The sequence below is a fragment of the Triturus cristatus genome, chromosome 12 (genome assembly GCF_964204655.1).
Source record: "Triturus cristatus chromosome 12, aTriCri1.1, whole genome shotgun sequence".
Lineage (NCBI taxonomy): Eukaryota > Metazoa > Chordata > Amphibia > Caudata > Salamandridae > Triturus > Triturus cristatus.
Genome location: NC_140595.1, coordinates 90,420,403 through 90,446,397, shown reverse-complemented (window position 1 = coordinate 90,446,397; position 25,995 = coordinate 90,420,403). Strand labels below are relative to the sequence as shown.

Genomic DNA, 25,995 nt, shown 5'->3' with positions numbered 1-25,995 from the left:
AGGCGGAAGGGCGCATATTCCGCCCTATGAAGATCGAGCCCCGCAAGCAGGGCTCGGGCAGTCTTCAATTGGCCCCAGATTCGGGGAGCCCCCGTGCGGCTGTGTGCTCTCTCCAGCTCAAGCACTTTGGCCGTAAGTTCGCTCCTCTTAGCTTTGCGCTCCCTATTTTCCGCCGCCGACAGGGCAATCAATTCCCCGCGCACTACGGCTTTGAGTGCCCCCCATAAAGTGGCAACCGAGACATCAGGGGAGTCATTCAACTCCAGATAGTTCCGGATACACCGAAGGATTTGCTCCTGGACCGCCGGTTTATGTAACATCGTCTCACGGAATCGCCAATGCCCCACCAGCCGAACCACCGAGGGGACCTCTAATGTAACCACCACCGCGTCGTGATCGGACAAGGCCGCCGCAGTGATATAAATGTCTTTAATCTGCGCGCGAACCTCTGCAGAGCCCAAAAAGTGATCAAGTCTAGCATAGGTATGGTGCACATGCGAATAATAGGAAAATTGAGAGGCCCTCTCTGCTAACCACTGTTTACCATCGCCCGAGACCTCCCACCCCCTTGGGAATGACGGCTACCTGACCTATACACTCCTGAATCCATGACTAACTTCAAGTCGTCCCCCACCAGAAGGAGGCGAACCTAGGGCTCCAAGACCCTGGAGAGAGCGGAGCGAATGAACACCTCCTGGCCCACATTCGGGGCGTATACCGTGCCGATCGTAAACGCGAGGCCTGCGATCCAAAAACGGTAAAGCCAGCAAGCGCCCCTGAATCTCCGCCACATTGTTTCCCACGGTCCCCCGAAACTTCCTCGCCACCAGGATCGCCACCCCCGCTTTTTTATCAGCCATAGAGGAGAAATATTGATAGGGAAACATTATAGACTTCAACCTATGCCAGTCCCTGGCCAGCAAGTGCGTTTCCTGCAACAGGCAGATGTCTGCCCCGGCATTCTCTAAGTAAGATAGGATAGGCCGCCGCTTGTTCGGGCCATTAAGGCCCTTAACATTAAGCGCAAGGATAGTTAAATCAGTGTCGTGCATGAATGGGCAAGAAAGCAGCGCGCGCTCCTTGCTACGAGGCTAGCGGAGAAAAAGAAAAACCCCGGCCCTCCCGCACCACCGCCCCCCCCTAGACTCCATGTGAAAAACAAAAGCACCCCCCCGAAGCACACCAGTTCCCCCCCTCCCACCCAACCCCCAACACAAACCCCCCCCAAATAGTCCCACGCACACCATGTCCAGACGTGTGCTCGTGGAAGAACAAAACAATCCGGGGCATCTCACGGCAAGGGCAATACCATCCGGCCCCCCGCCCCCGCTACATAAGCACGCTCGGCAAGCCCCAGCATCCTCACGAGGCTCCCGAAGGGGACGTGTCAGCAGCTACGGCATAAATGGCTGCTCTGCGTTCCTGTGCTACCACTCAACGCGCCTCCTCTCAACGGTTCACCAGCGTGCAGGGGACCGACGGCGCTCAGGTGTACTCTCCCTCGCTGGACTCGGGAGCGGCAGCCCCAACACCTTACTCGCCTCGACCAGGGACGCTATCTGGTGCAGACGGCCTTGCCACTTAAAAATGAGGCGAAAGGGGTGCCCCCAAGAATATGCCACCCCATGTCACGCAGGCGCGCTGTGACAGCTTTAAAGTCTCTCCGCTTCTGTAGGGTGCTGGCAGCCAAGTCCTGATACAAAGTGATAGTCAGCCCTTGGTACTGTACCGGATGTTTCGCTCGAGCCTCCCTAATTATACGTTCTTTCAAAGGGTAATCTGGGAGAAAGGCCAGGATATCTTGTGGCGGTGCATTGGCCCGTCGACGCAGGCCCACCCTGTGAGCTCTATCGATATGGACCTCCATCTCGGGGGGCACTCCCAGTATATCGTGGAACAGCCCTTGTAGAAAAGCAGTAATATCGGACCCTTCAACTCCCGATTGCACCCCCCGAATGTTGTTCCACCGGGAGCGGTTTTCTAGGTCGTCGGCATGTGACTGCAAGTCCATCTGCTGCTCCCTCAAGCGGATCACTTCTTGCTGCAGCTGCGTGACCTCCTCGTCCTTTGACTGCTCCTGGTCCTCTATAGTTGCCACCCGATCCCCGAGAGTGTCCACCTCCCTCCGCAGCTCCCTCACCTCTCCCGCTACTTCGTTCTTCAGGGTCTGAAAGTCGTCACGAAGAGTATTGAAAAGGGATTCAAGAAAGGATTTAGTGATGGGGGTGTCATCCCCCTCAGGGTCTGCGTTAACAGAGGGGCCTTTAGTAAGGTCCGCTCCTTCCACCCTCGTTGATTGGACATGACGTCACTCCAGCGAAGAAACTACAGACCGCGAGAGGAACAAAGGCCCCACACAAGCAAGACCCCGGGAGGTGAACTCGGCGGGCAGCAACTTCAGAGAGGCACTCCAGGAAACCCTGCCTCTCCCAGCCACCCCGCTAGATGTACACCCGGGTCACCAGGCCACCCGGTATTCACGGAGCCAGTCACCAAAGGGGCAGAATGCAAACCCCTCGCTCGCGGCCACTCTCAGCCCACAGCTATAAGGGTCCACCACAGCACCGCCAAACCCCACGCGCTGGGAGAATAAAGGCAATCCACGGGGCACCCCGCTGCCACCAACCGTCCTCCGCAAAAAGTCTCTGGTAGGTGAGAAGGGCCAGACCCGTCCGCCACCCAAAGCAATCCAAGAGGAACCAAGAGGCATGAATCCCCAGGACACCACCTCCACCTCCAAACACCAGGCTAGTCTCTCTGGCCGAAGCTGCTCCGAGGGACAACACAGGCCCGACGCCCTCCAATCGCTGTGTTACCGGCCAGGCCGACCCGAGAAGAAAGCCAGCCCCCAGGCCTCCTCACGCCTGCCCCGGTACAGCTGGGCACTCACCCAGAGGCACCACCAGAGCCGCAGCTGATGCAGCAACGTGGGGGGCCCCCACGAGTCCCGGGCCTCCCCTGTGTCCCCCAATGCGTCCAGGCCACAGGATCGCTCCTCAATGCTGCGGAAGCAGCTCAGGGCTCCCACGCCGCCACTCTCTCCGCTTCGGCAGCGCGCGTCAGCCGCACCGATCCAGGCCGCAGCTCTCTCCAGCCCCGAAGCTCAAGCCACGAGCTCGGGAGGATGTCCCCGCAGCCGGTCTCAGCCCCCCAGCAGCACCCGCAGGCCCCGCCTAGACTCTCGACCCCCGACAGGCCCAGCGCTGCTGCTCCTTCGAAAATCCGCTACGCGCGGGGTCCGGCCACCATCTTAGCCGCCCCGCGCGCTCCACCAGGCGCACAATATTCTCCCCCAGCCGCCCAAACTCAGAAAGAAGGCGGCTGGGGGGCTCCGCCGACGCTCCCCGATCACTGTAGTAGGGGCCAGGCAGCAATCCGGGGCCGAGCTGGGCAGCGGCGGGTGGGGAGACGAAACAACACACGTCTTACCCGTCCGCCATCTTGGCCACGCCCCCCCCCCTTGAATACTTTTTAAAACTATTAATGTTTGTTAATACGTAGAGGCATGACACCAATGATAATTTTACATTTAAAACTAGGGCCTCTGTAAATACTGTACATTAAGGTGGCTTACAGAAGTGTAAAAACAGTAGAGAAAATTAAATCCCACTGACTCCCATTCTTCCTCCAGATGAGAACAGCAGAAGTACTTGAAGTACAAAGAGAACAGGGCCATAGATATTTTCTTACTGCGTTGGCGGTCCTTATAGTTTCATGATTCTATCAAACTTGTCAATTTTCATAGTTCCCCATCTTTATAGAGTGATACCATTTGTCATCACATTACGAAGTTATGTTGGTCGTTCACAGAGTGCCACTTACGCCGTTCGATGGCCACTGTCTCCCTGATCATCAAATAATGTTAGGAGTTGGGCTGGAGGTCTTTTTCAAATGTCTTGCAAGTACCATTCAGGCTGTCACCAGAAAGCGAAATATTAATCACCACGTAATGTGATGTTATGTTAGGGGAATTTATAAAGAGCATGGCGACCCAAAAGCATCCCAGCACTGTTGAGCAACACAGAGCAGTGACCGCAGGCTCCTCAGGAGTTAGTTTACGAACAGGAAGGTTTTGAGACATTTCCTAAAGGGCAATTAATCCTACATTTCTAGCTTGAAACCCAAAAAAGTATAAAAGTGCTCAGACATAGGGAAGCTTAGAGTGACGTAAAAGGGTGCCAATACCATCATCTCCTACCAATGTATCCTTAACTTATGGGCAGTTCACCAAATGTGGAGGGGTGGGCCAAACCCCCACGCTGTCTTCGGCATTGTGTTTATGGATAGATTCCGAAAACATCTTTCTCAGTTTATCGGGGGGCACATAACACCCCATCATACGCTTCCGGAAGATTCTCTGTGTTGGATGGGTGTAGTGAGTCTCAAGACACCCCGCCAAAGGATTTCTCGACAATTTATTGGTATTATCTTATCTAGTGAAATTTTGCACTTTTCCTTGTATTTTGATTTTGGCCCTTCAGTGGGGTAGTGATCCGTTTAGGCATCGTCTACATCAAATGCCATATCCCTGTAAAAGCGGATATCACTGCTCCAAAGGATGGTTTTTGTCTCACCACTACCCTCTAAAAGTGAGGCATTGTCCAGTGTCCAAGCTTTAGATAATGGTAACATTCCGTCTTCATCGTTCCAAATGCATTTGTGCAATAAAGAATGTAATCGGTACACCTGATACACTCTGCTAATCAAGGACAGTCACCCTGCCATACTGCCATGTATGGCTATCAGGGTGCCAATAATCCGGCTTACGCCCTAGGTTTAGGGTCTATACCATTTGGGGAGCCACATTAGTAGCCAGCTAAGGCTTGGGCCATATGGTCCTGCTAGGATCATTCGCACAGAACAATCAACTGAGCTGCCTGCATTAATCCATGGTGTCTGGGAACCCTGTACTACCTTACTAGACATTCTAGGCGGTTACACTGCCAGACACATTGCAGTAAGTCCCTCTGATGTCCCATGAAAACCTTTTTCTCTTTGCAAACTGGAGAGACCTGAAATACATAAAGTGATCTTGCGATAATCTTAATACTGAAAGAGGATATGAGTTCCATCCATCGAATGTACAAGGGTCACTATTTAAGTGAGTAACTCCTTATTTTCTTTATAAGGGCTTATACGCTGGCACGGTACAGTTCACATACTACAGGTGTTCGATGTATACCCTAATATTTCACTGATTTAGTATCGATCCAGATAGCCACCGAGTACCCTCAGTGTGCCACCGGCACATGAACAAAACATTTTCAGGATATAGGACTGACTAGTCAGCACTGACCTTGCTAGTCTCACATTCCGCCAACGTCCTCTAAATATCCCATCAGAGGTGGGATCTAGGCCTGTGGGTTCCCTAAGGACTGCATATTGTCATCTATGAAAAGAGATAACCTTGAGTTCCATGCTGCCAAAAGTAAACCCCTGTAGGAATAATAATGGCCTTTGTCTCATAGCTAGAAATCACTGGTCAAGACAAACAAGAGCCAGGACATCAGGCCCCGTAGTCTAGTATCAGTGCCAATGCGTTATGGGATGTAAAAGGCACTGGCATTTTGGGATAAGTATCCTGCCAGACCACACCTAAAAACCGCTCAACCTAAACTGAATTTGTACACCATCCTATTCAGAAATTACCAGCTCACCCTGTTGATGGCCATTCCTGCCTCTAGAACAATCAGCACTAATTTGAGCTTCTTCCTGTTGGACTTCTTAAGAAAGTGGGCCAGCCTAGGTATTGTTACCAACTGAGCATCAACCAGTGACAAATCCCGCTTGGTCCTTGTTTACCAGGATAGGGAAGGTGAGGTCAGCCTGTTGGCCGGAACCATCATGTAACAGGAGCACACAAAGTGTCTGTGGCGGCTTAGAGATTACCACTATGACCCACATTACGAGTGAGTTGGATTTAGGTGTGGTGACTCAGTGGGCATAAAATCCCAGATTCTGGCCAGTAACTTCATACCTAAATTGTCCACTACAAGATATGGTCCCCAAAATTGGCAATAACTGTATGGACCCAGGACTACTGAGTGAAAGTCCCCACATTTTCAATGATTCAGTGACTATTTTGCTCTCATTTTCCATCTGCTATGTCTGCTCCGCACCACCCATGTGGTATTGCAGGGCCCGACTGTGTCTCTTCCTGCAGCGTCGACTCCTCTCCAGCCCTGGTTTTCTCATGACCAGATCTATATTTTCAGAACTAGCAATTTTTATATCTGGACTCACCAAACCACTCCTACTCTCGTCAGGATCTATGTTGGTTCCTGACATGGAGGAGGTCTACATTTTCACAAAAGTAAAGTCATAAATGCATCACTCGACAAGGGAATCATTTTGTCTGCAAACACATTTTAACATTTCCAGTGTGTTCTCCTGGGCCTAAAGCCTTGTTCAACTTCATACACCTAATCCACTCCAGTACTTCAATATTTTCTATTTAAGGACTGCTCCAGATACCAGCAGATCTGTGCTGACCTTGGCATACAAGTCTGTGGCACCTTGGGTCATCTAATAATTAAATGTAGCAGAGTTTCTGGGAAGCCATATATTTTAAGGATGAAAATGATATAGGTAATTTGTTTCAGCAGTTCTCCATTAACAAAAATTCTTGGCCTCATTCCCAAAGAGATAAAACTCCCCTGCCTGTAATAGAAATACATTTACCACACAGTTTTGACTGCAAGAACGGTCATATTAAAGGTCACGGAAGAAATAAAATAAGCTCTGGTGCAAGGAATGGCATTAGCTTGAACTAGTGTTATCGATCCATGAAAGAAGAACATCCTTGGAGGACTATGAGAGTATTTGGTCATGTTTGAAAAACATAATATATAAAGGGATTAAAAAATACCTTATGAATGTGGTCATGTTGTGCAGCTATTGCTGGTTGTGTGTTTTCTTGTCTGCCAGTTCTGGTAGCTTTTCCTTGCATGTCTCTTCATTTTAACCTGTTTTTGCTTTTTTTTTTTTTACACTTGTATTTTTTGTTGTTTGAGACGTCTTTGTCTCTGACGCCTATTCAACAGATCTTACAGGCATTTGCAATGCTTTAAAATAGGGCCCAATTTCACTTACAGAGGAGCCCCGGGTACAGGGGTCATCCTGCCAAATTTCGATTGGCTAGGAAACTGGAAACGAAGTACAAAAGTATTAATGAAATTAATGAGACATTAAAAATTAAAAATAAGTGGGCTGCAGGCTCAGTTACTAATTCATTAGTTATGGTATAGAGAAGCAGGATAAAGTGTCTACCCTCTGCTAAAAGTCATGTAAGAAATAACTGCAAGGCAGATTGGGCAGCCCAATTTGCAGTCATCCCTCCCAAAAATAAACCTGTGATTGTGTCATAGAATTACTATTTCTATGATGGTGGCCAAGAAGGAGGGGGGGTCTATGAGGACAACAGAGTGCAAACCTAGAATGTGTTATGTTTACGCGCTTGCAGTGGGAGCCTGTCTCTGCGATCGCCAGCACCAAGGAACTTTGGAGGACGCCGTGAGGGGAACGGCTCGGACGAGGGAGCTGGGTCAAACCAACCAGCCTAATACTTTACCGGCACCGCCGTGAGGGGAACGGCCAGCGTTGCAGGAACCACATCCCCCAGAAGTCTCTGCGCCAGGCGCTCGCCGCTGTCGTCATCAGGCAGCGCCTGGCCCTACTTCAGTGTCGCTGGTGCCCCGCAGCGCGGGACGCGCGCGGGCAGCGCCCGGGCGAAGCCCGGGCCAAGGGCGGGCCCGTCCTTGCCCGTCAGGGACCGTCAGAGGCCGGGCAGGGCCACCCCACTGACGTCCCCGCAGCTGGAAATAGCAACAAGCAAGGTACTGCGTCACAAGCTTGATACGTATTTCAAATCCCCGACTCACCTTATGTGTTTGAATTTATTGACATTCTGAACTACAAGATTATTAGCATCTCCCCTCACAGCTTTGTGTTATTTAATATCCAAGGGAAGTATTGTAATAACTTGCGCGATTGTGTGTCTTTTACACTCTGTCTGTAACCATGAAACGAAATGGTAAAAATCCTAGCCTATCTACCTCACGGCCAACAACTAGACAACAGACTACAACAGCGCAACCCCTCCCAAGTCTGACAGCTATTGATAAAATGCTGCAGCAAACAATTGGAGCCGTGGCTTCAGCCATAGAAAACACAGAGCGGCGTTTATCAATTACTCCTGCAATTCCCCCCCCCTTCCCAAATAGTGGAGGATGTGTCAATTGCTACAACTAATGCCCTTGATCTTAATTCCTCTTTTATCTGTTCCTTCGCTGACCTCCCCTGTGCACAGCCCACTACCAGCGATACGCACGTCTTCCAGGTTCCCAACTCCCCACCCCACCTTCTTCCTAACAAGGCTTCTGTGACTCGTATTGTAGTCAAGAAACCTAGGGCCGGGAAGAGTAAAACACAAAGGAAAAACAAGCCTCCAACTAATTCTTCTATATCGATCGACACTCCCTCTACCTTGTCCCCCACGCAGGCTCCTCTATGGGCCACCCATATGATTTTAGATCTCCAGGTCCATATTGAACATCTACTTGGCTCCCATTTTAAATCCCTCCTGTCTAGACTGGACAGACTGGTTTCCACCATCAACAATGCAGGCTTTGGTAAAACCAAGCCAACCACAGATTCCACAAATCTTCACCCCTGTCCTGCTCCTACCGACGATAATGCCTCCGCCGCCTCTGAAACCTTTCCTGTTCCCTCTCAAACGGCTGGCATGATTGCCCCCGCTACAACTATTTCTTTGACTAGGGCCACAGACTCAGAAAGTTCCAGAGTACAGAGGGAGGTCACCAATGTGGGGGAAAAATGTTCAGACAATCAAGCAAAAGAGTACAGAAACACTTCTACTGAGGGCCTTAACACCGCATTACCTTGCATTGATTTGCCACCTGAATCTCTCCCATATGTTGTTGTGCTTGCTGGTGTTCCCCCCCCTACCTAAAGGGAAGAACGAGGATTTTTCGGAATTGAAAAATAAATGTATGTACTGGTTCAACTCAAACAGCCCCCTCCCTTATAACATCTCTGGAGAAATTTTGGGTGTTCGGAGATTAGATTGGATTGGGCCTACTCCTAAATCCATCATAGGAAATTGTGCCATTGTCAATTTTAGACACCCACTCGCTGTAGATTATATCTGCAGTAGGACACCCCTTAGGCCTAATACTCAAATCATCCCATTGCACCTGTCATATTTCTATCCAGCTCCACAGCACAGAGTAGGGCAGAATAGGGGTGCGAGTTGGGCGGGGGGCCAAAACAAATCGTATGCTAGACCAGTAGAAGAAACCCAGAATATGCCCCTGTTGCCACTTTTTGCTCAAAAAAATAGATTCAGTATGTTGGAGGAGGTGGACTGACCAGTCGTGATCCTGAGCCCTGTACTCCAACCTGACAAAGCTATGGGCACCCAAATAGCTGTAGAAAAGGGTAGATGTGTGAGTGGTACCCTAGAATCTCCTTTAGTATCCCCTTCCTTGAGCATAGGACCGGAAACAAAACAAATCACCCACGAAGATTTGGTTGTTCCCTCCGATGATTTTCTGTGTGGTGTTAATCTTGCGGACACCACAATAGCAATCATCCCCCAAACAACTGAAGTCTGCACGAATTCTACGGCTGGCGACCTAGTAAACAGGAACAGAGCACTAGGTGGGGGAATAAAAATATTGTCGTGGAACGTGGCAGGGATAAAAAACAAGTTATCTAACTTGGAATGGAGTAATTTCATAGGTACTCATGACATCTGCTTCATGCAAGAAACCTGGGCCACGGAGGAAAATCCGAGGATCGGCTATGCCACTTTTGACATTTTGGCAACCACAACTGGTAGAGGGAGACCTTCGGGTGGTCTTTCAATATGGGTGGGGACACATTTGGGAGCCCAGGCAACTGAGATTCCAACTAGCTCCCTGGACGTTCAATGTGTCCTCTTAACCCTAAAAGACAAACCATCGGTTGCTTTAATAAACGTCTACTCTAGACCAGTTAAGAATGGCCAAGAATCTGGTACCATAGACGCATTAAAGCATTTTATATTGTCCCTAGACCCCCCACCGCAACTAATAGTATGAGGTGACTTTAACTGCCAATTTGAACCCCTCGAGTCTCCTGACACGGGTGAGCCGGACGAAGAAGACCAGTTCTGGCACATTTGTGAACCACAGATCTCTCCTGTCAGAGCCTGGACTCCCCTCGTCCTTCAAATTAAATCCTTATCCCTTGCACTTTCCCTAAGGGCCTGTAATGGGAGATTGAAACCCGATTGCCCAGGCCTTCCCACGTTCAACAGACCAGGCCAAAACTCTAATATTGATTATATATTAATGGAAGCAAGACATTGGGGTAACCTATTAGAGTTTGAAATCCACCTTAGACAAGACAGTGACCATAATGCCCTTGTTTTAACTCTGAAACCGGGCAGTTTTGGTCTAACAAACCCTCCTCCCAACTTAAATAGCCCAATACCCCCAGTACTCCTTTCTAACAATAGGAGGAGGATAAAATGGCCCTACTTTCTGAAATCCCCTGCTAAACTTGCGGAAATATATCAGATAGCTTTGCCATCTCTCTCCGCAATGGGGGATGTAAGTATAGATAACTTGAGTGATCCCACTAAGATTCATATTCACCTAGTTGATAACCTAAGGGGCCTATTTAACCCTGTGGGAAACATACAACACCAGCCCAGGTCTCACCCCTGGTATAAGGAACCCTGCAGAAAAGCAAAAAAGGACTTGCTTTTGGCAATTAAAGGCAATGACAGGGCCAACATAAAGAAACTTCGTTTAGACTATAAGAAGGCTATTACCAGGGGGAAGAGGGACTGGGAGGAGCAAAGATGGGAGGAGCTTAGACTAACCCTCATATGTAGAGACCCTAAGGCGTTTTAGGCCATTGTGAACTTGGACGAGAATGGGGCAGCTCTGCCCCCCGTTGCAAACATAGCTCCACAAGTGTGGGAATCCCATTTTGGGGAACTGTATGGGGACTCGAACGACCTCCTTCCTATTGATATATCTCTCGAGTCTAGCCCGACGAGAGGAATTGACCCTAGTATATCTAATATTGAGACTCGCCCCCCCCCCCCCATTTCAGCACCTCCACATGTGCGCCAGTCGCGTCCATCCTTGATGGGTGCAGCCACTCTTGTGTCAGAACTCCCTGTGGCCATCACTCTCAAAGAAGTAGAGACCGCAATAATAAGGCTCCTTTCTAACAAAGCACCTGGCCTAGATAAAATGCCACCGGACTTATTCCGCTCCCAACCAAAAATTTGGGCCCCGTATTTGGTGGTATTATTCAATTCCATTCTCATGGGGGCCGTCTTGCCAGACACTTGGTTGGGCGCGGAGATAGTTCCCATATTTAAGAAAGGCTGCCCATTAAAGCCGGCTAATTACAGACCAATTAGCCTTATTGACACCACCCAGAAATTAATGGGCAGAATTATCTTAGATAGAATCCAGGGATGGATGGATGACAACAAAATTTTGACTACACTACAGGCAGGGTTTAGATCTGGGATTTCAACCATAGACCAGATCTTCCGGCTACAGGTCCTATATTGGAAAACGGTGAGAGTAGAGGGTGGCAGCCTCTACCTCATCTTTGTTGACCTGCGCGCTGCCTTCGATCTTGTCCCAAGAGAAAAACTATGGAAAGTTCTGGCAAAAATGGGCCTCCCACCCTACCTGCTGAATATTTTAATCAGATTTCACAACGGCAATTATGCCCAGGTTACGTGTGGGAGACATGGCGACCTATCTTCACGCTTCCCCGTTAGGAAGGGAGTGCGCCAAGGGTGTGTCCTGGCTCCAACGTTGTTTAGCCTTTACATCAATGGCCTTGTCACCTACTTGGCTGATGTAGCTAACAATGATGCCCCTAGGCTGGCTACTGGTAGAGTGCCCGCTCTGATGTTTGCTGATGACACTCTGCTGATATCTAAAACATCATCGGGCATCCAGCGTATTTTGGATGGTTTCCTGGCATTTTGTACTTCCAGAGGCTTGGAGATTAACTTAGAGAAGACTAAATTCATGATCTTCAATCCTCCCAAACAGACCCGCCCAAATCCTACCCTAAATGGCTCCCCCCTTGAGAGAGTCAGGACTTTTGTGTATCTTGGAATTACATTGACCGAGAATTTTGATTGGGGATCTCAAATCACAAAATCATGGTTGAGGCTGTCTCAAATAGCAGGGGGCCTCTGTAAGGTCCAGCGAGCCTCGGTTTACAAACCAGCAGCTCCGGTAGTTGAAATATACCGGCTGCAAGCCAGAACAGCTTCGTTGTATGGGGCCGAACTATGGGGTCATAAAAACATCGCCAAATTAACCCTGGTTGAGCAGGGCTTTATGAGAAGGCTTGTGAGCCTCCCTGTAAGCACACCGCTCATTCCCCTACGTCTCGACCTGGGGATAGAACCAATAGAAGACTTGGCAATCCTCCGACCCTTACTTTATTGGAAAAGGCTCTGGACGGTGCATGAACTGGCACCTTATAGAGAGGAATTCTTAGAGGTTTGGACACTAACTAAAAGCAAGAACATTCCATGGTTATCCCATATTAAGGATCTTAGTATAAAGATCGGCAGGATCGATCTCTGGGAATTCCCGGAGGTAGCCTGTAAAAGGACTTCCAAACCTGATTTAAGAGGCCATATAAGGCAGCTGAGATTAGCTACTCTACATGGTTCAAGCTCCTTGGGGAAACTCACTAATGAGTTTCTCCTAGTAAAATCAGAAACAAGAGCAGAGGCCTTCCTCGATGTAATTTATCCATCTCTTGCTAGGAAGCTTTACTTGCAGTTAAGGCATGGTACCTTACCGCTCAGAGTATTCACATGCAAATGGGCAAGATCAGAAAATGCAGCCTGTCCGGCATGCAACTATAGCAGTGAAGATATATGCCATGTCCTGTTTTTCTGCCCCGCATACCACTCAATAAGAAAAAAGTGGCTTATTCCCCTATGCAAGAACCTAGGGTTTAGACACTGCATGCTCGCATGCAGGGTCTTAAGATATGACACTCACCCCCCAATTGTTTTTTCTATGTCTCGCTTTTTACATGGTTTTTGGCGTAGAAGGAAAAGTTTTCTTTAAAATATTTTGTCTTTTATCAAATGAGTCTTCTTGATAACACCAGTTTAATTCACTTTTAACCATTGTATTAACTTGACTTTATTTATTGTTTTAACGAAATGTGTAATTTTTCTTGTAATTTATTCTGTGCTTTTATGGTCTCCGACCGAAATAAAGTTATCAAATGAATGTTATGTTTACCATACACACTTGGTTCTGCTTTTCCTATTTTCTCTGCCCACTGTGAAGGTTGAACCCAGAATTCAGGACTCCTTAGAGAGCATGCGATATTACAGTTTTTTGGCAGTAAAATGTCAGGATTTTTTTTAGGTGAGAGGTTTATAACCGTCAGATTTCCCCATAAGACCATGTGTGGGGGCTGGAGAAAGCTTTAAGCTAGAAAGCATTTCTCCCACCATGTTGTATTTTTCCGTCCCAAGATTCTGCAAGATCTAAGGTAGACCAGAAAGCCGAGTCGAGCAGGTGAGTCCATTTTGCAAACCATTGCTCGAAGACTAGTTTGGAAAATGGACTCACCTGCTAGACTCAACTTTCTGGGTTTTCCTACAACTTCTGTCCAATACAATCAGCCAGTTTCGGCACTGCAGCAACCTTAACTCACAAAATTGCATCACCCTCTGCATTCCTCTTTAGCGGTGATCTGACCCTTCATTGTATGGCACGAGCATAGCTCGCCAAGTACAACTACTGACCAGCACAAGGTTATAACAATCATTTTAAGCAACTTTAGCTTTTCTATTTGTCCTGTAACCTTTTCCTTAGCGTTTCATTATAAATTGTCTAGCCACACTATCTATATTTCTTGAGACCGTTTTTGGTCAGTAGTAACTCTTGAAAACCCTGGTCAGTTTTCAATCACTTGTGTTCCTTAATAAACTTTCATTGCCCACGGGGGAGGGCTGTGCTGGCCGCATAATTTCATGTCCTAGCTGAAGACACTGATGTGTAACCAGAGGAAAGGCAATTAAAAGCAGTTAGCATCTCACAGCAAGAGGACACTAAGATATTTCTATCCGTCCACATCTCACCTAACAATCCTCCAACAAGATCAAGGGCCCCAACCGAAGTTCCCGATACCCTCTCTCTCTGAATTTAAAATGCCAGGGAAATAACATTAGTCAGTGCAGCTATGTGTTTTGGTTTGCTGAGCCAGACTTTGCATTTCATACATAGTGGTAATTTAAATGAATATTTCTCTTTTAATCTTAACTTGGTTTAGACCTTGAAGTTCTTTGTCTCTTTAACAGTACTGTTGCAGTAAAGCAGGTACACATTCTTTACCCTTGGTCCTATCCTTAATCCTCATTTCACATTACTAAAGGTGGCCTAAGATACCTTACTGAAAGCCAGGTTTAACTTGTGCTGGGTCGGGCTGTCTGAGCGGTGAGGGAGCTGCGACAGCTCACACCAAGATTCAACCCACTCTCTCCGTCAACTTTCAAGACAATTTCTAAATATTTGTTTTCAGACAATCGTCCAGGTGAGTAGACAAAAATTGTTCATATAGCAACTATTTTACGCATAGTACTGATTACTATATTTTGACGCAGATACGATGCCATTGCATGATGATTATCAAGTCTGATCAACACTTTGAATAAAACTTATAAAACCTCTCAGATGTATGTAGAAACTGGGGCAGTAGGGTAGGGGGCTGAGAAGGCACTTACTTCAGGAGGCCGAAGATGAAGGCGTTGAATTTGTTCTTGCTGCTGCCGAGCTGGGGCAGCTGGCAGATCCTGGAGTACAGGGTGTGCAGGGGTCTTGTCGCCGGACCTGGAAAGAAGAAAATGAAATGCATCACTGAGAATGTGACAGTGTCAGGATCTAAAGTAACTGATGTCTACTGCAGGGTATGATGTGTGATTTAGGGATCACGTTGCTTTGGAAGATTCAGCAGAGACCGGCCTAACCTTATTTTTCTTTGTCTACAAGAACCATTGCTCCACTGGGTTCACGATGATCCACAGATCTTGTAAAGTCCAAGTTGCTTATGTTTCCCTGGGCAGGCAGCTGCTACATAAGGGGCCATATTGCAATGATGTCAATGCACACTGTGGGCAGAAGTCAATTTTATTGACTTCCCTGTACATCAAAACCTGGCTCTTGGCCTCATGGAATAAATTAGGACCACATCAAATCATGGCAGTTACGCCCCCCAGCTCTGTCTTCACCAGTTTTGTTTGTTTTATCGAGTTCAGTTTGTTGTATTTGGTTTAGTCTGGTGCTGTATTAAATCTAGTGAGCACCAAGATGCTGGGCGTATGTGCGCTCCATCAATAAGCATTGACGTTATATTACCATGCCCATTACATACTACAATGTCATAAAATTACTTTACAATCCTTTTTAAAATGGTAAGTGCACTATTTTGCCTGAGAGACGTACCCACTAAGGGCTCAGTCCAAGCTCCACACAAATCCCGATTCAGAAGTACATTGGGATTATAAATTTGGCACTAACTGTGCACCCCAGGGTTTTTGTCCCACAATTTATGGTATGAAAATTGTAATGCAGACTGTGTAGTCAAGCCCACATCCTGATTTTGCTCACGTCGAAACTGGGGTAGAACGCGGACAATTAGCAGTAGCAGCTAGTGTGTTGGGCGGGGGGAGGAGGCAGGGGCAACGGACGAACGACGAGACAAAACAAATATTTTTTAAAACCGTTACCTGCCGCATCGTGCTCTTCTCCACTGCAGGCACGGGCTCCCAGAGTCTACTGCGGCCAATCCTGACGCTGCTTTCATGCTGCTGAAAGCAGCGTCAGGAATGGCCTGAGCGCCAATGATTTGCGCACCCAATTAGACTTTGAGTCTGGACTGGGAGTCTGTGCCTGCTCTCTCCTACCTGGCAACGCAGCTCGGGTTGGAGAGAGCTTAAGTGCGCATGACAGGTTTGGCCGTTGTGAGCCGGCCGACCAGACCGTCATACGCACTGACTAGCAGAGCAACCACTCCTCCACCAGCCTGTTATCCCCCCTCACCCCGCCCCCAAGCCTCAGTTTCGAGAACAAAAATAAAACGATAATAAACAATGGTTTATTATTGTTTTATTTTTCCTTTTTTTGGCTGCTGGCAGGTGGGGTGACAATTAGTAAGTTATTTCTTGTCTGTGATATTCCTATAGGTCTGGGAGCTGTGCTCCAGCTACATACAGCACCTCATGGCATCACAAATTGAGGGTGTGATGTTACCACACCAAATTGGTATATCCCCCTAACTTACTTCCTTATTGTGTCTCTCTACCTCGTGGTTTCCTGAATCCTATGCCCAGTGCTTGTTGCACACTAGAACGAGATTCCGTGCTTGTTGCTAAGTTTGTGTAGTTTTGAGCAGAAGAAGCCTGTTATATACAGTAAGAGTCAATGAAAGCCACATAGTCTGCCTTACGTCAGCCTCACCTAACAATGTGTACCCACAGTAATGATGGAACAATGCTATGTACAGAGGGTGCAGTTACACAGGAAGAGCCCATCAGATAGGGCACCAGAAGCATCACAGTGTACACCTTGCCCCTACCTGTTTGCACTACATGCTTTCTTTGAAAAGATTAATATAAGGAGCAGTCTGTTTCTAGGCGCTCTGAAGTTTTCCATATAAAGGAACTGAGGCACAATGTGGTAATGCAGTTTGCTCACTAAATGTAGTCTAGTGGATAAGCCAAGATTAAAACTCACTTCAGCGGGATCCAAACTTGATATCTTAACAACTACACTACACCTGCCACGTTTGCAAAAGAGACTGGGCGCTTTAAACGTGGCAGTAGGCACTTTGGAATTCTCTGCAGATGTGAGTAACCACAAGCACTGAAACAGATGTGGAAACCACCAAGGTCCAGGCCTGGTGTGTCAGGAACCAGCCATCAGGAGCACAGAGAAAAAATCCTGGCCCTTTCCATTGCCTGCGAGAATGTGTTAGGCTACTATCCATGAAGCACAAGGCATGTAGCGCCACAGGTCTCAAGTGTGATCTTCCTCCAAGCATGAGGAATGGAAGCCAAATGATACTTTGCACTGATCACTCATCCTAAAGAACATGAATATTGTGCCTGTGCAACTGGTTCTAATGCTGAAGTGGTCTGAGTTAGGAGACATTTCACATCTAGAGCAGAAGGCAAGACTGAGTCTAGAACCATTGGTGATCTCACCCTTAGGTGGGATTAAAGCCTGCATCAACCACAATAAAGACCCTGAAAGACCCAGGCCCCTCACCAATCTCCACAGTTTAATTCTAAGGCCCATGATGTGTTCTTGAGGGTAGCAGTCACATGTCATGACTTACCTGGCTTAACTGAGGCCTCCACCACAGTCCAGGGGGACGTCCGTCTCCTTCCCGCAATCACATCCTTCTGAAACGGTTTCAGGCCGTCCCCAACCAAGGCATACAGAGCTGGACAGAGGGTGTTTAGGACCAGATGACCCACTTCTGGACTCAGCCGGCTGTCCCCCAACTGGGCCTAGAGCAAAATAGTAGGAAGCGGTGAGATCATGATTTCCTTCTCGCCCCTCAAATCGATGCTCCTTTTATTTTGTTCATAGTCTCGTCAAAGCTCTAAAAAAGATGTTTTTAACATTGTTCCCTTTTGATTGATCCATGCTGTATTTGTAGAATAGCCACATTAGGACAATTAAGTAAAACAGATCTAAATTAAACTCTTACATCTCAAAGGCTATTTGGTAAATCTGCTTTGGATCTGGCCCCAGCATGGTCTTATGCCTTCTGGACCCTCATGCACACCCACCTTTCCAATATTGTTTTGCCTGCTTAGCTTTTCATATCTAACATGCCTCTTCTTCTTTAGCCCGTTTTGCAAACGTATAAACCCTCCCACATAAAGTCACTAACAAGGATCCTACACTCTCACCTTTTGGACAATATTCCGGGTGGTGCTGAAATGGGAGATGATTTTGTCCACTGAGGAGCTGACGGCCACTAAGAGACCTACAAAGAAAGGAGAGGAAGTCACTCTGTTCCCAGAATTAAAGAGCATATGTTCAATTGTGTTTGCTCTTTACCATCACCTTAAAGTGCGCTCTACTGCCCTCTACTGTTTTCGGTAGACCCCAAACATTGTACCTGATTATCCTGGTACTAATCTCTTCCTACACATTTCTAGTCGAAGAGAGATCTAGTTAGCTCTTGAGAGTGTCATGCTTGCTACAGAGTTTACTTTTTCCATCCAGATTTCAATACAAATTTATTGTGAATACGTACCTGCATATTCCCTCAGTGGAGGAATAAATGTATTAATTTTAGCTGGGCAGGGACGCAGTAAAGTGTATATTTAGGTTAATAAACCTCTAAGAGAGACTGCTATTTTACTGCTCCCTCCATAGAATCAATCAAATCTAGAATGACAAGAAATGTGATCATAAGACGCTAATCACTCGAACATACAAAATTAAAAGGAGTGCTTTACTTGATACTGCGTTGTTTGTATTTTTCCAAGAGAGACACTGATGTGTGGAACTGTACAGCACAATGCAAAAGTTCCTGTGTTCTACTGTTTAGAAGCTGCCATAAGGCATATATAAGGATCCAGAAGTAAAAAAGGCTGAATTGTTAAATCAATACAAAGATGCATTAAAGATGCATTTCCTCTACAGAATGAACCAAAACTGTAGTGCCATCAAGGTCCCTGTAGCCAGGAAAGAGCTTCTCTATTCTCCAGTGATGGATTAAACAAATCACAATAGAAAACAATCTTTTTTCGAGATAGCCTGCATACCAGCCTGGGATCAAGTCTTGTTAGGTCTGCATGTGGGTACATTCTGGCCCACAGTATGGGGCCTGGAAACATCCTTACAGTGAAAGTAAAGTCTGTCTGAGCCAAACATCATCTGTGTGAAGGCAATGTGTTAAGCACAGACATATTTACTAAAGTTCGCTTAGCAATGTACCGCAGTATCCTAGTACACACGTTATTGAAAGGAGAGAGAGAAATTGTGTGGGTGTATTTTCTGGTAACAACAATTTTGGAAATATAGCCAGATGTACTTTCCTACGTGCCCTCAAGCTTTCAGTTTAAGGTTGTGTGCTCCTTACCTTAAGGTTGGCGAGTAAAATTAACACAACGAGAAATGATGCTCTCACGTGCACACTGACAAACAAAACCAAAAATTAAACTACCTGTATATATTTTAATCATCAATTCTTTCAATGTTACCCTTTTAGTTTTAATGGGTCACCCGTGATCCTCAGGTTTTTTATCAGAGAATATTTCCAGACACGTGTTTCGACTGTACATCCTATGCTCTTCGTCAAGTTTTCAAGTTCATAAAATCAAAGTAGGTCCCACGTCATTGCTATTGTCAGGTTGTGAAACTGGATCAATCATGACTTTCAAGCTTTGATGGAGTACATTTAAAATACAGAAGCTTGAAACACCATAAGGATAAGAATTTCTTTGAAACAACTGCAGGTTATAAGAAATATTGATGGAAAATAATGCGCTTGCTTATATTGCCACCGGTGCCCCAGGATTCATTAAAAAATGTAAATACGTCCCATAAAGGGTACAAGACCAGGTTGGTTATAGTCGCTAGTTAATGAATACCCTCTCACAACACTGAGGCAAAGCATCAAATTGTAAAAGTAATTCACCATGTCAGCAGTCTCATCACCTGACTTTAGTAGTACCCAGCCTACGCCAAGGGGAGAAATTACAATAGAAACCACTACTTTGCGAGGAAGGTGGCAGGAAGGGGCGGAGAGACTGGGGTATATCTGAAGCAAGTCAGGCCTACGAGCGGCTTATCCAGACTACAAATCGCATGAACAAGAGCGTTGTTTCTAAGGTTAAATAAAACCATAATCATCAGAACCTTGACTCTAGAGCATTCTTTACAAATGCCACAAGCTCATGCAATATTACTATCAAGAACATAGTCTACCACCAATAACCATGGAGGTACCAATTTCCTTCATATACCTCGTGTTTACTCAGAGTATATGTATCCAGTTACTTGGTTCAACTTTTGCTTGCACTCCCATGTACACCCTTGAGAGCCTCCTTCAGATCTGCTTATTTAGATGCTGGAATCAATCATGAATCATACACTGATTCTTTCCAAATACCTCACGCTCACATAAGAGTTCCTTTAAGCTGTATTTTCTGCAGTTTGTACTGGATATCCCAGCCTTCATTTCCAAATAATTTTGTAAGTGCTAATTCTCAGTAGATAAGTTGTTGACTTTTGATTTTGCAAGTTCAATTTTGCAAATTGTGACATTTTTGGTCTGACTTAACAGTGCAGCTGTTTTAACACCTATTGTTACCCTTTCTTTGAAATAGACATAAAGCGGGCTTTGGCTTTACAATGTGGATCATTGCTCTCTAACCACATACTCATAGCTCACTGGAATACCATTTTGTCAGTGCTGACCCAGTGCTTGAATTCCCATACATGAGGGACTATTTCAAATCTCAAAAGCTCACTGAATCATCACACTTGAAATGATTAGTCTCAAAGATGCTTTGTTCATAGAAATACATTATTTTCTGTTTTGTTTTTGACTACTGCCGCTTTTGTTTTTTTTACTGATTTAGTCAGGGCTCCAAATGCGAGCCAGACCTATTGACTTTGCCAGTGCTTGTTCTTTAAAACATTTCTAATCCTTTTGCATCCATGTATTCTATCAATCGACTATAAGATGTATCTAACTCCAATGAGGAGTTTTGGTCCATACATTTCAAGAGTGTATCTCCCAATTAGACACTGGTGTACATTTGTAAGTCTTGGGCTCATCCCATGCAGCCCCTGTTGATGAATTGACCCTTCTTCCTTGGGCAGCGCCCTCTAGTGGCTGTGGAAAGATGTGTCGTCTTGGGCATATCTCATCATGGTCTCTGCTAGCGCGTTTACGTTGGACTAAAAGGACACTGCCAAGCGTCAAGCCAACGGATCTCGCTTAAAGTCCCCATTCAATGTGTAAGTCTCTGTCCCCTGGCAGTAGCCCATGCTGAGTTAACAGCTTTCTCTGACCGTGGGTATTTCCTTTGCGATATATTGCGATATATGCAGTGCCACTGTTGGCCAAATGGATCCCTCCCCATGACAAGAGGCCTTGTGGTTGGATACATCCCCTCTTTCAAAGGTAGTGCTTAATTTGTGCCAGTGGTTGCAAGGCGATTTAGGGACCAAGACGTATTTTTCCATCGCCAGCATTGACCCAGAGGAAGACAAAGAAAGGCAGAAAAGCGAGAAGAAAAGAGGAAGCGAAATTTAGGGAAAGAGTGACAAAAGAGGAAATAAAGATGAAAATGAACCAGTAAGAGTGAGAGTTAAAGGGATAGAGAGTGTGGAATTGTGGACTTGAATGGAATCAAGACCAGGTAGCCTTGAAGTTTTGCTACCACAGCATTAGGCAGCTTTGGTGGCGGGCTCCTAAGAAAAACGTTGGCCCCTGCACTTATCTTTTTTCTTCACAACTTAAGCACTGACCATGCTGCCCCTAACTGGGAGGAGCACAATATATTAAGGGAAGCTTTGAAAATACAGATCTCTTGCATGGTCAAAGAATGAATTCCTGGTGGCGAGTCATAAATATAAAAAAGTAGATGTAGTGTCTCATAATAAGCCATTAACAAGCATTGGCATAGCCAATAGGTCTCGCCTTTGGGACCTTATAAGTGTTCAGTTATCCAACACAATATCCTTGGTGCAACAAAATCAAGTGTTGCATGGCTAAACACTTATAAGGTCCCAAAGGCGAGACCTATTGGCTATGCCAATGCTTGTTGAAAATTTTCATTAGTTTGTGCCACCCCTGCCTACACGATGAGACAGGCAACACCCGCCATGCTGTACACCCAGCACAACAGTGGAAATGCAGTGTGAGCCTGCAGGGCAGGGAGCGTCCAGATGAACTACCGGCATGTGCATGGGCAGTCAGACCCTGCTCCAAGAACTCGTCTAGCAGCTGCAGTGCAGAGGTATCAACCTTCTAAGCATCGAGATGGACAGAAGAGATGTCCCCAATACTACTTTTGTATCATCTATATTTTATTCTTCCTATCTGCGTTTTGGCAGCCAATCGCCTGTTTCATGTTAAACTACATGTTAAATACAAAGTGCGCACAGTAACAGGTCACCTTTTGCAGGTGAGTCAACCTGTGATGTGGTGAAGATAGCATGCAAAAAAGGTCGAAGCACCATTTTGGGCACTCTTTTACTCTTCCCCAAAATAATGTTTGCATAGTTTCCCAAGGAACTATCCTTTTAAAAACTCAGGACTGAGCCCAAAAGACATGTTCTCGTTTCTTCCACACTCCCCTCCTGGGACTCAAAATAAGGCCTTTTGGTGTGAGACACCCATCACTACATTTTCCCAACAACTTATGTCGATGCTACTTAACAGCACAGCACCAGATCCCTCGCTGTCCACCGTCCTCTCCTGGGTATAAACAAATGCGGGATGTTAGGCAGCTCCCTTAACTTTGGTTCCTCCCACACCCATAGCTGCCAATGTTTCAGATTGCCATGTGTGGCATGTTCATAATTTCAGTGTAATTATGAGTGACATGTCAACGACTATGAGTGACATGTCAACGACTATGAGTGACACTTTCTCACGAGCAAAATCAAGCAATGAAGACGAGCAAAAAGTATAAATATAGAAATTACACACATTTGAGCAACGATAAACCCAAAGAAGATTTTCAAACTGCCTCGAAGCAAGCAACAGAAATGAAAGGGCACTACCTGCACTTGTGTGTCGAGGGCAGGAGGTTGAACACAGGTGTCAGTCTTCCTGTAATTTAACACAGCCATCACTGGGCGGCAGCAGCAATTCCTCGGGACCCGGTTTGTCGAGAAAAGTACCAGAATGTTAAAAGCAACTATTTACCACATATAAATAGAGAACCGATACCAGTGCTGGCACTGCACGCTAGTGCTACTGAGGGCCCCCAATACACGGATCTTCTCAGCTGACTTGATTCTAGCTGCCTAAATATCAGAAATTGATTCCTTGTTGGTTGTTTTTAATATATATTATGTTATATCATAAGTGAAAGTCAGTAGTCAGCTGACTTGCGAGCCACCGCATTGGCAAGCCTCAGGAGAGTATGGCGCACTAGTGCAATCAGGGCGCTGTAACTATCTGAATACAGTGGACTTCAGTAATGCACTGCTCAACCCCAATAAAAACAAGCATTGGCCGCGCGGCAGTAAAAGTAACGCCGCGCGGTCGTAAAAGCGAAAGTCATCACGATCGCTCTGAAAGCGAAAGTGATCGCGATGATGCGCTAAAGCACGAGTTTTCAAAGTGCTGCTGAACGTGAACGCAAGCGCTAGGCCAGCCAGCAGCACTTTGAAAATTCACCTCCAAAATGTCTCTCCGAGCCAGCACATGCGCTGGGCTCAGCGAGACCTAAAAAGGGTACAATTGGCCAGACGGAGATCTTAGTACATTTCTAAAAGATAAGACCTTGTGGTTTGCAGTGCTTAGAAGTCTGTAAGTTGCTGCATGTATGATATGGGTGGTAGGCTTGCGGTTGGGTAACTTGTTGGGTAACTTGTTCCATCTTCTTAGTGCCAATGAGCGCCAAGAGAGTATTAGTAGTGCCTTACAAGAATCCTCAACATAACATGCTACCATGAAACTTCATCTCTAAGGCAGTGTCTGCGGATGAATTAAGTTCGCTCCCTTGGTAACACACTTTTGGGACAAAACAAAGCTGTTGCTTGTGTGTCTTTGCCACCTACAAGCTAAAGAGTAGCATTCCCCATGACCTGGGCCCCGTACTAGCTGAATGGAGATCTCTAAAACATTCAAATTAAACCAGACGGTTGCCTGCATACCCTATTTCAGTAACATTAAGAAACCGCTACAGTCTAGTCAATCATTCATGCCCTGTGGTAACAGTATCTAGTGATCAATGTTCCAATACACTGTTACTCACGCTAGAGTAATTTCTATCAGCACCACAAAGTGGACTGGTGCCACCTCTGGTTGTTGAAACTAACGACAACCTACCCTGTATCAGTGTTGGTTAAAATGCTGCGATAGTGATGACTTATATGCATGATTAAGAGGGTTGTCATGAGCCCCTGAGGCAATGTGTCCCATGCTGGTTGAATAGAAAACGTGCTCTATGCAGCAGCCTTCTAGCTGAATAGAGAATTGCCATGGGCAGCACAGCCTAATGGCTGAAAAGCGCTCTGCCTGGGCAGTACTATTTATTGGCTGGACAGCAGATACCAAGGTTTACCTGTAGGCAGTGCCCCTGCTGGCTGGTTAGTGCCCATGCTGTCTTCATATAATTGTCTCTTGGTGAAATACACCCCACACTGGCTGGACGGAGATTTCTCCAAAGGCAGCAACCACATCTGGGGTGGGAGGGTAACTTGTTCTCTTCGAGGGTAGTCTACCAGCTGCCAGGAGAGACCCCTGGGGAGATGCCCTAATTGATGCCTAGATAGCTCGCCTAAAGCAGTGACCCACAGTGGCAACGGAGACCTTCCCAAAGGGCTCCGCCCTCTCCAATCTATCCACAACCATCGGGTTCTCCAGAGGCAGGCTAAAGCTTTCCCCGTGATCAGAGCCACTGCTGGTTGGGCTGAACACTCGCTGATGGCTGGACAAGGATCCCCCTCCCCTCTGGGACGCTCCCTACTGGCTGGGTGTGAGATTTCTTCCTCTTTGCCATATCTGCTGCAAGACGAACTGAGCTGTCCCTCCCTCTGTCCAGTCAAAGGAAACTCTGCTGAAGTCAAGGAGGCCTAAATAATGGTGTATCACGTGGTACAGCCCTGCTGTGCAACTCAAATTATGATAATTATTTGTATGGCGCATTACCCTAAACCAAGACCCCTTCAAAGTTGCGAATTGGGTTATTTTTCTATTGGCGAATTGGTAATTCATGCATTCACTCATTAATTTATTAACAAGTTTTATGATCTTCATTAACTCATCGTTTCATTTCACACATTAAATCCTTCCTTCATTCATTCACCCGACAATTGCTACATTAATTTAATAGCACAGTGAATTTCTTGTTCTTCTTTCGCTCGTTCCTAAATGTAGTCAATAAATACTAATGTTTTTAATCACTCATTCTTCGTGCGTTCATTCTTACAGTTTTTGCTTCATTCACTTGTCCATTGCTTCATCTATTCATACAGCCGTTCATTCGCCCAGTAATTCAAGCCCTCTCAAGGACGACCAGTTATTTTGTCGCTGCACGCGGGAAGTGACGTGGTCTCTCTCCTATAATGGGCATTGTCATGGAAACGAGAATGGGCATCGCTATGGAAACGCACGTCTCCCTAGCACCTCTCCAGGGAAGTGGAAGGTGTGATGGAACTGACGGTCGCCATGACAACGGAACCAGAAAGAAGAAAAGGCAACCTTTCCACACAAGGTGCTTTATTGTTGATGGATTTTTTTTATATATCAAAACGAGCTATATTTAGGTTCCAGTTTCCAGGACATTAACCTAAACTGGTGTTTGCAGATCCCACAGCGACCCCTGCTGGGCAATGCTGGAGCGACGGTTCGGAGAGCTTTCGAGTAAAACCATCCAATTTAAACGTTTTAAATTGTGTTGTGATTTGGTAGGGTGCAGCTGTTATTATCCATCCTAACTGCAATTAATTTTATATTACATGATGGAATGGAGAATCGGCCGTGGTCACACATAGATTTCTGCAGAAGGGGTATTTTCCCTCTCAGCTGTTTTACTGACTATTGCTAAATGTGTAATATACATGGATCACTTCTACAATGCAATCCACAAACTAAAACTCAATGGTCTGTTGACATAGTATTGCATAATCAAATGGTATACGTTAATCGACCTCGGAATGATGAAATGCTAAGTCATGTTTTTTTTTGTGTCTATATATATATATT

The 25,995-nt window shown here is 46.3% G+C and overlaps 1 protein-coding gene across 3 annotated transcripts in view; it reads right to left on the bottom strand.

Moving 5' to 3' along the window:
* RUSC1 (RUN and SH3 domain containing 1) overlaps positions 1-25,995 on the bottom strand; it is a 145,486-nt gene that overhangs the window by 32,780 nt on the left and 86,711 nt on the right. For all 3 annotated transcript variants that reach the window (XM_085639441.1, XM_085639439.1, XM_085639440.1), the window contains 3 exons: positions 18,002-18,078; positions 17,419-17,593; positions 14,807-14,912 (listed from right to left, as the gene is read on the bottom strand). In XM_085639441.1, coding sequence (XP_085495567.1) covers positions 14,807-14,912; positions 17,419-17,593; positions 18,002-18,078 — 358 coding nt within the window. The remainder of the gene's footprint in view (positions 1-14,806; positions 14,913-17,418; positions 17,594-18,001; positions 18,079-25,995) is intronic.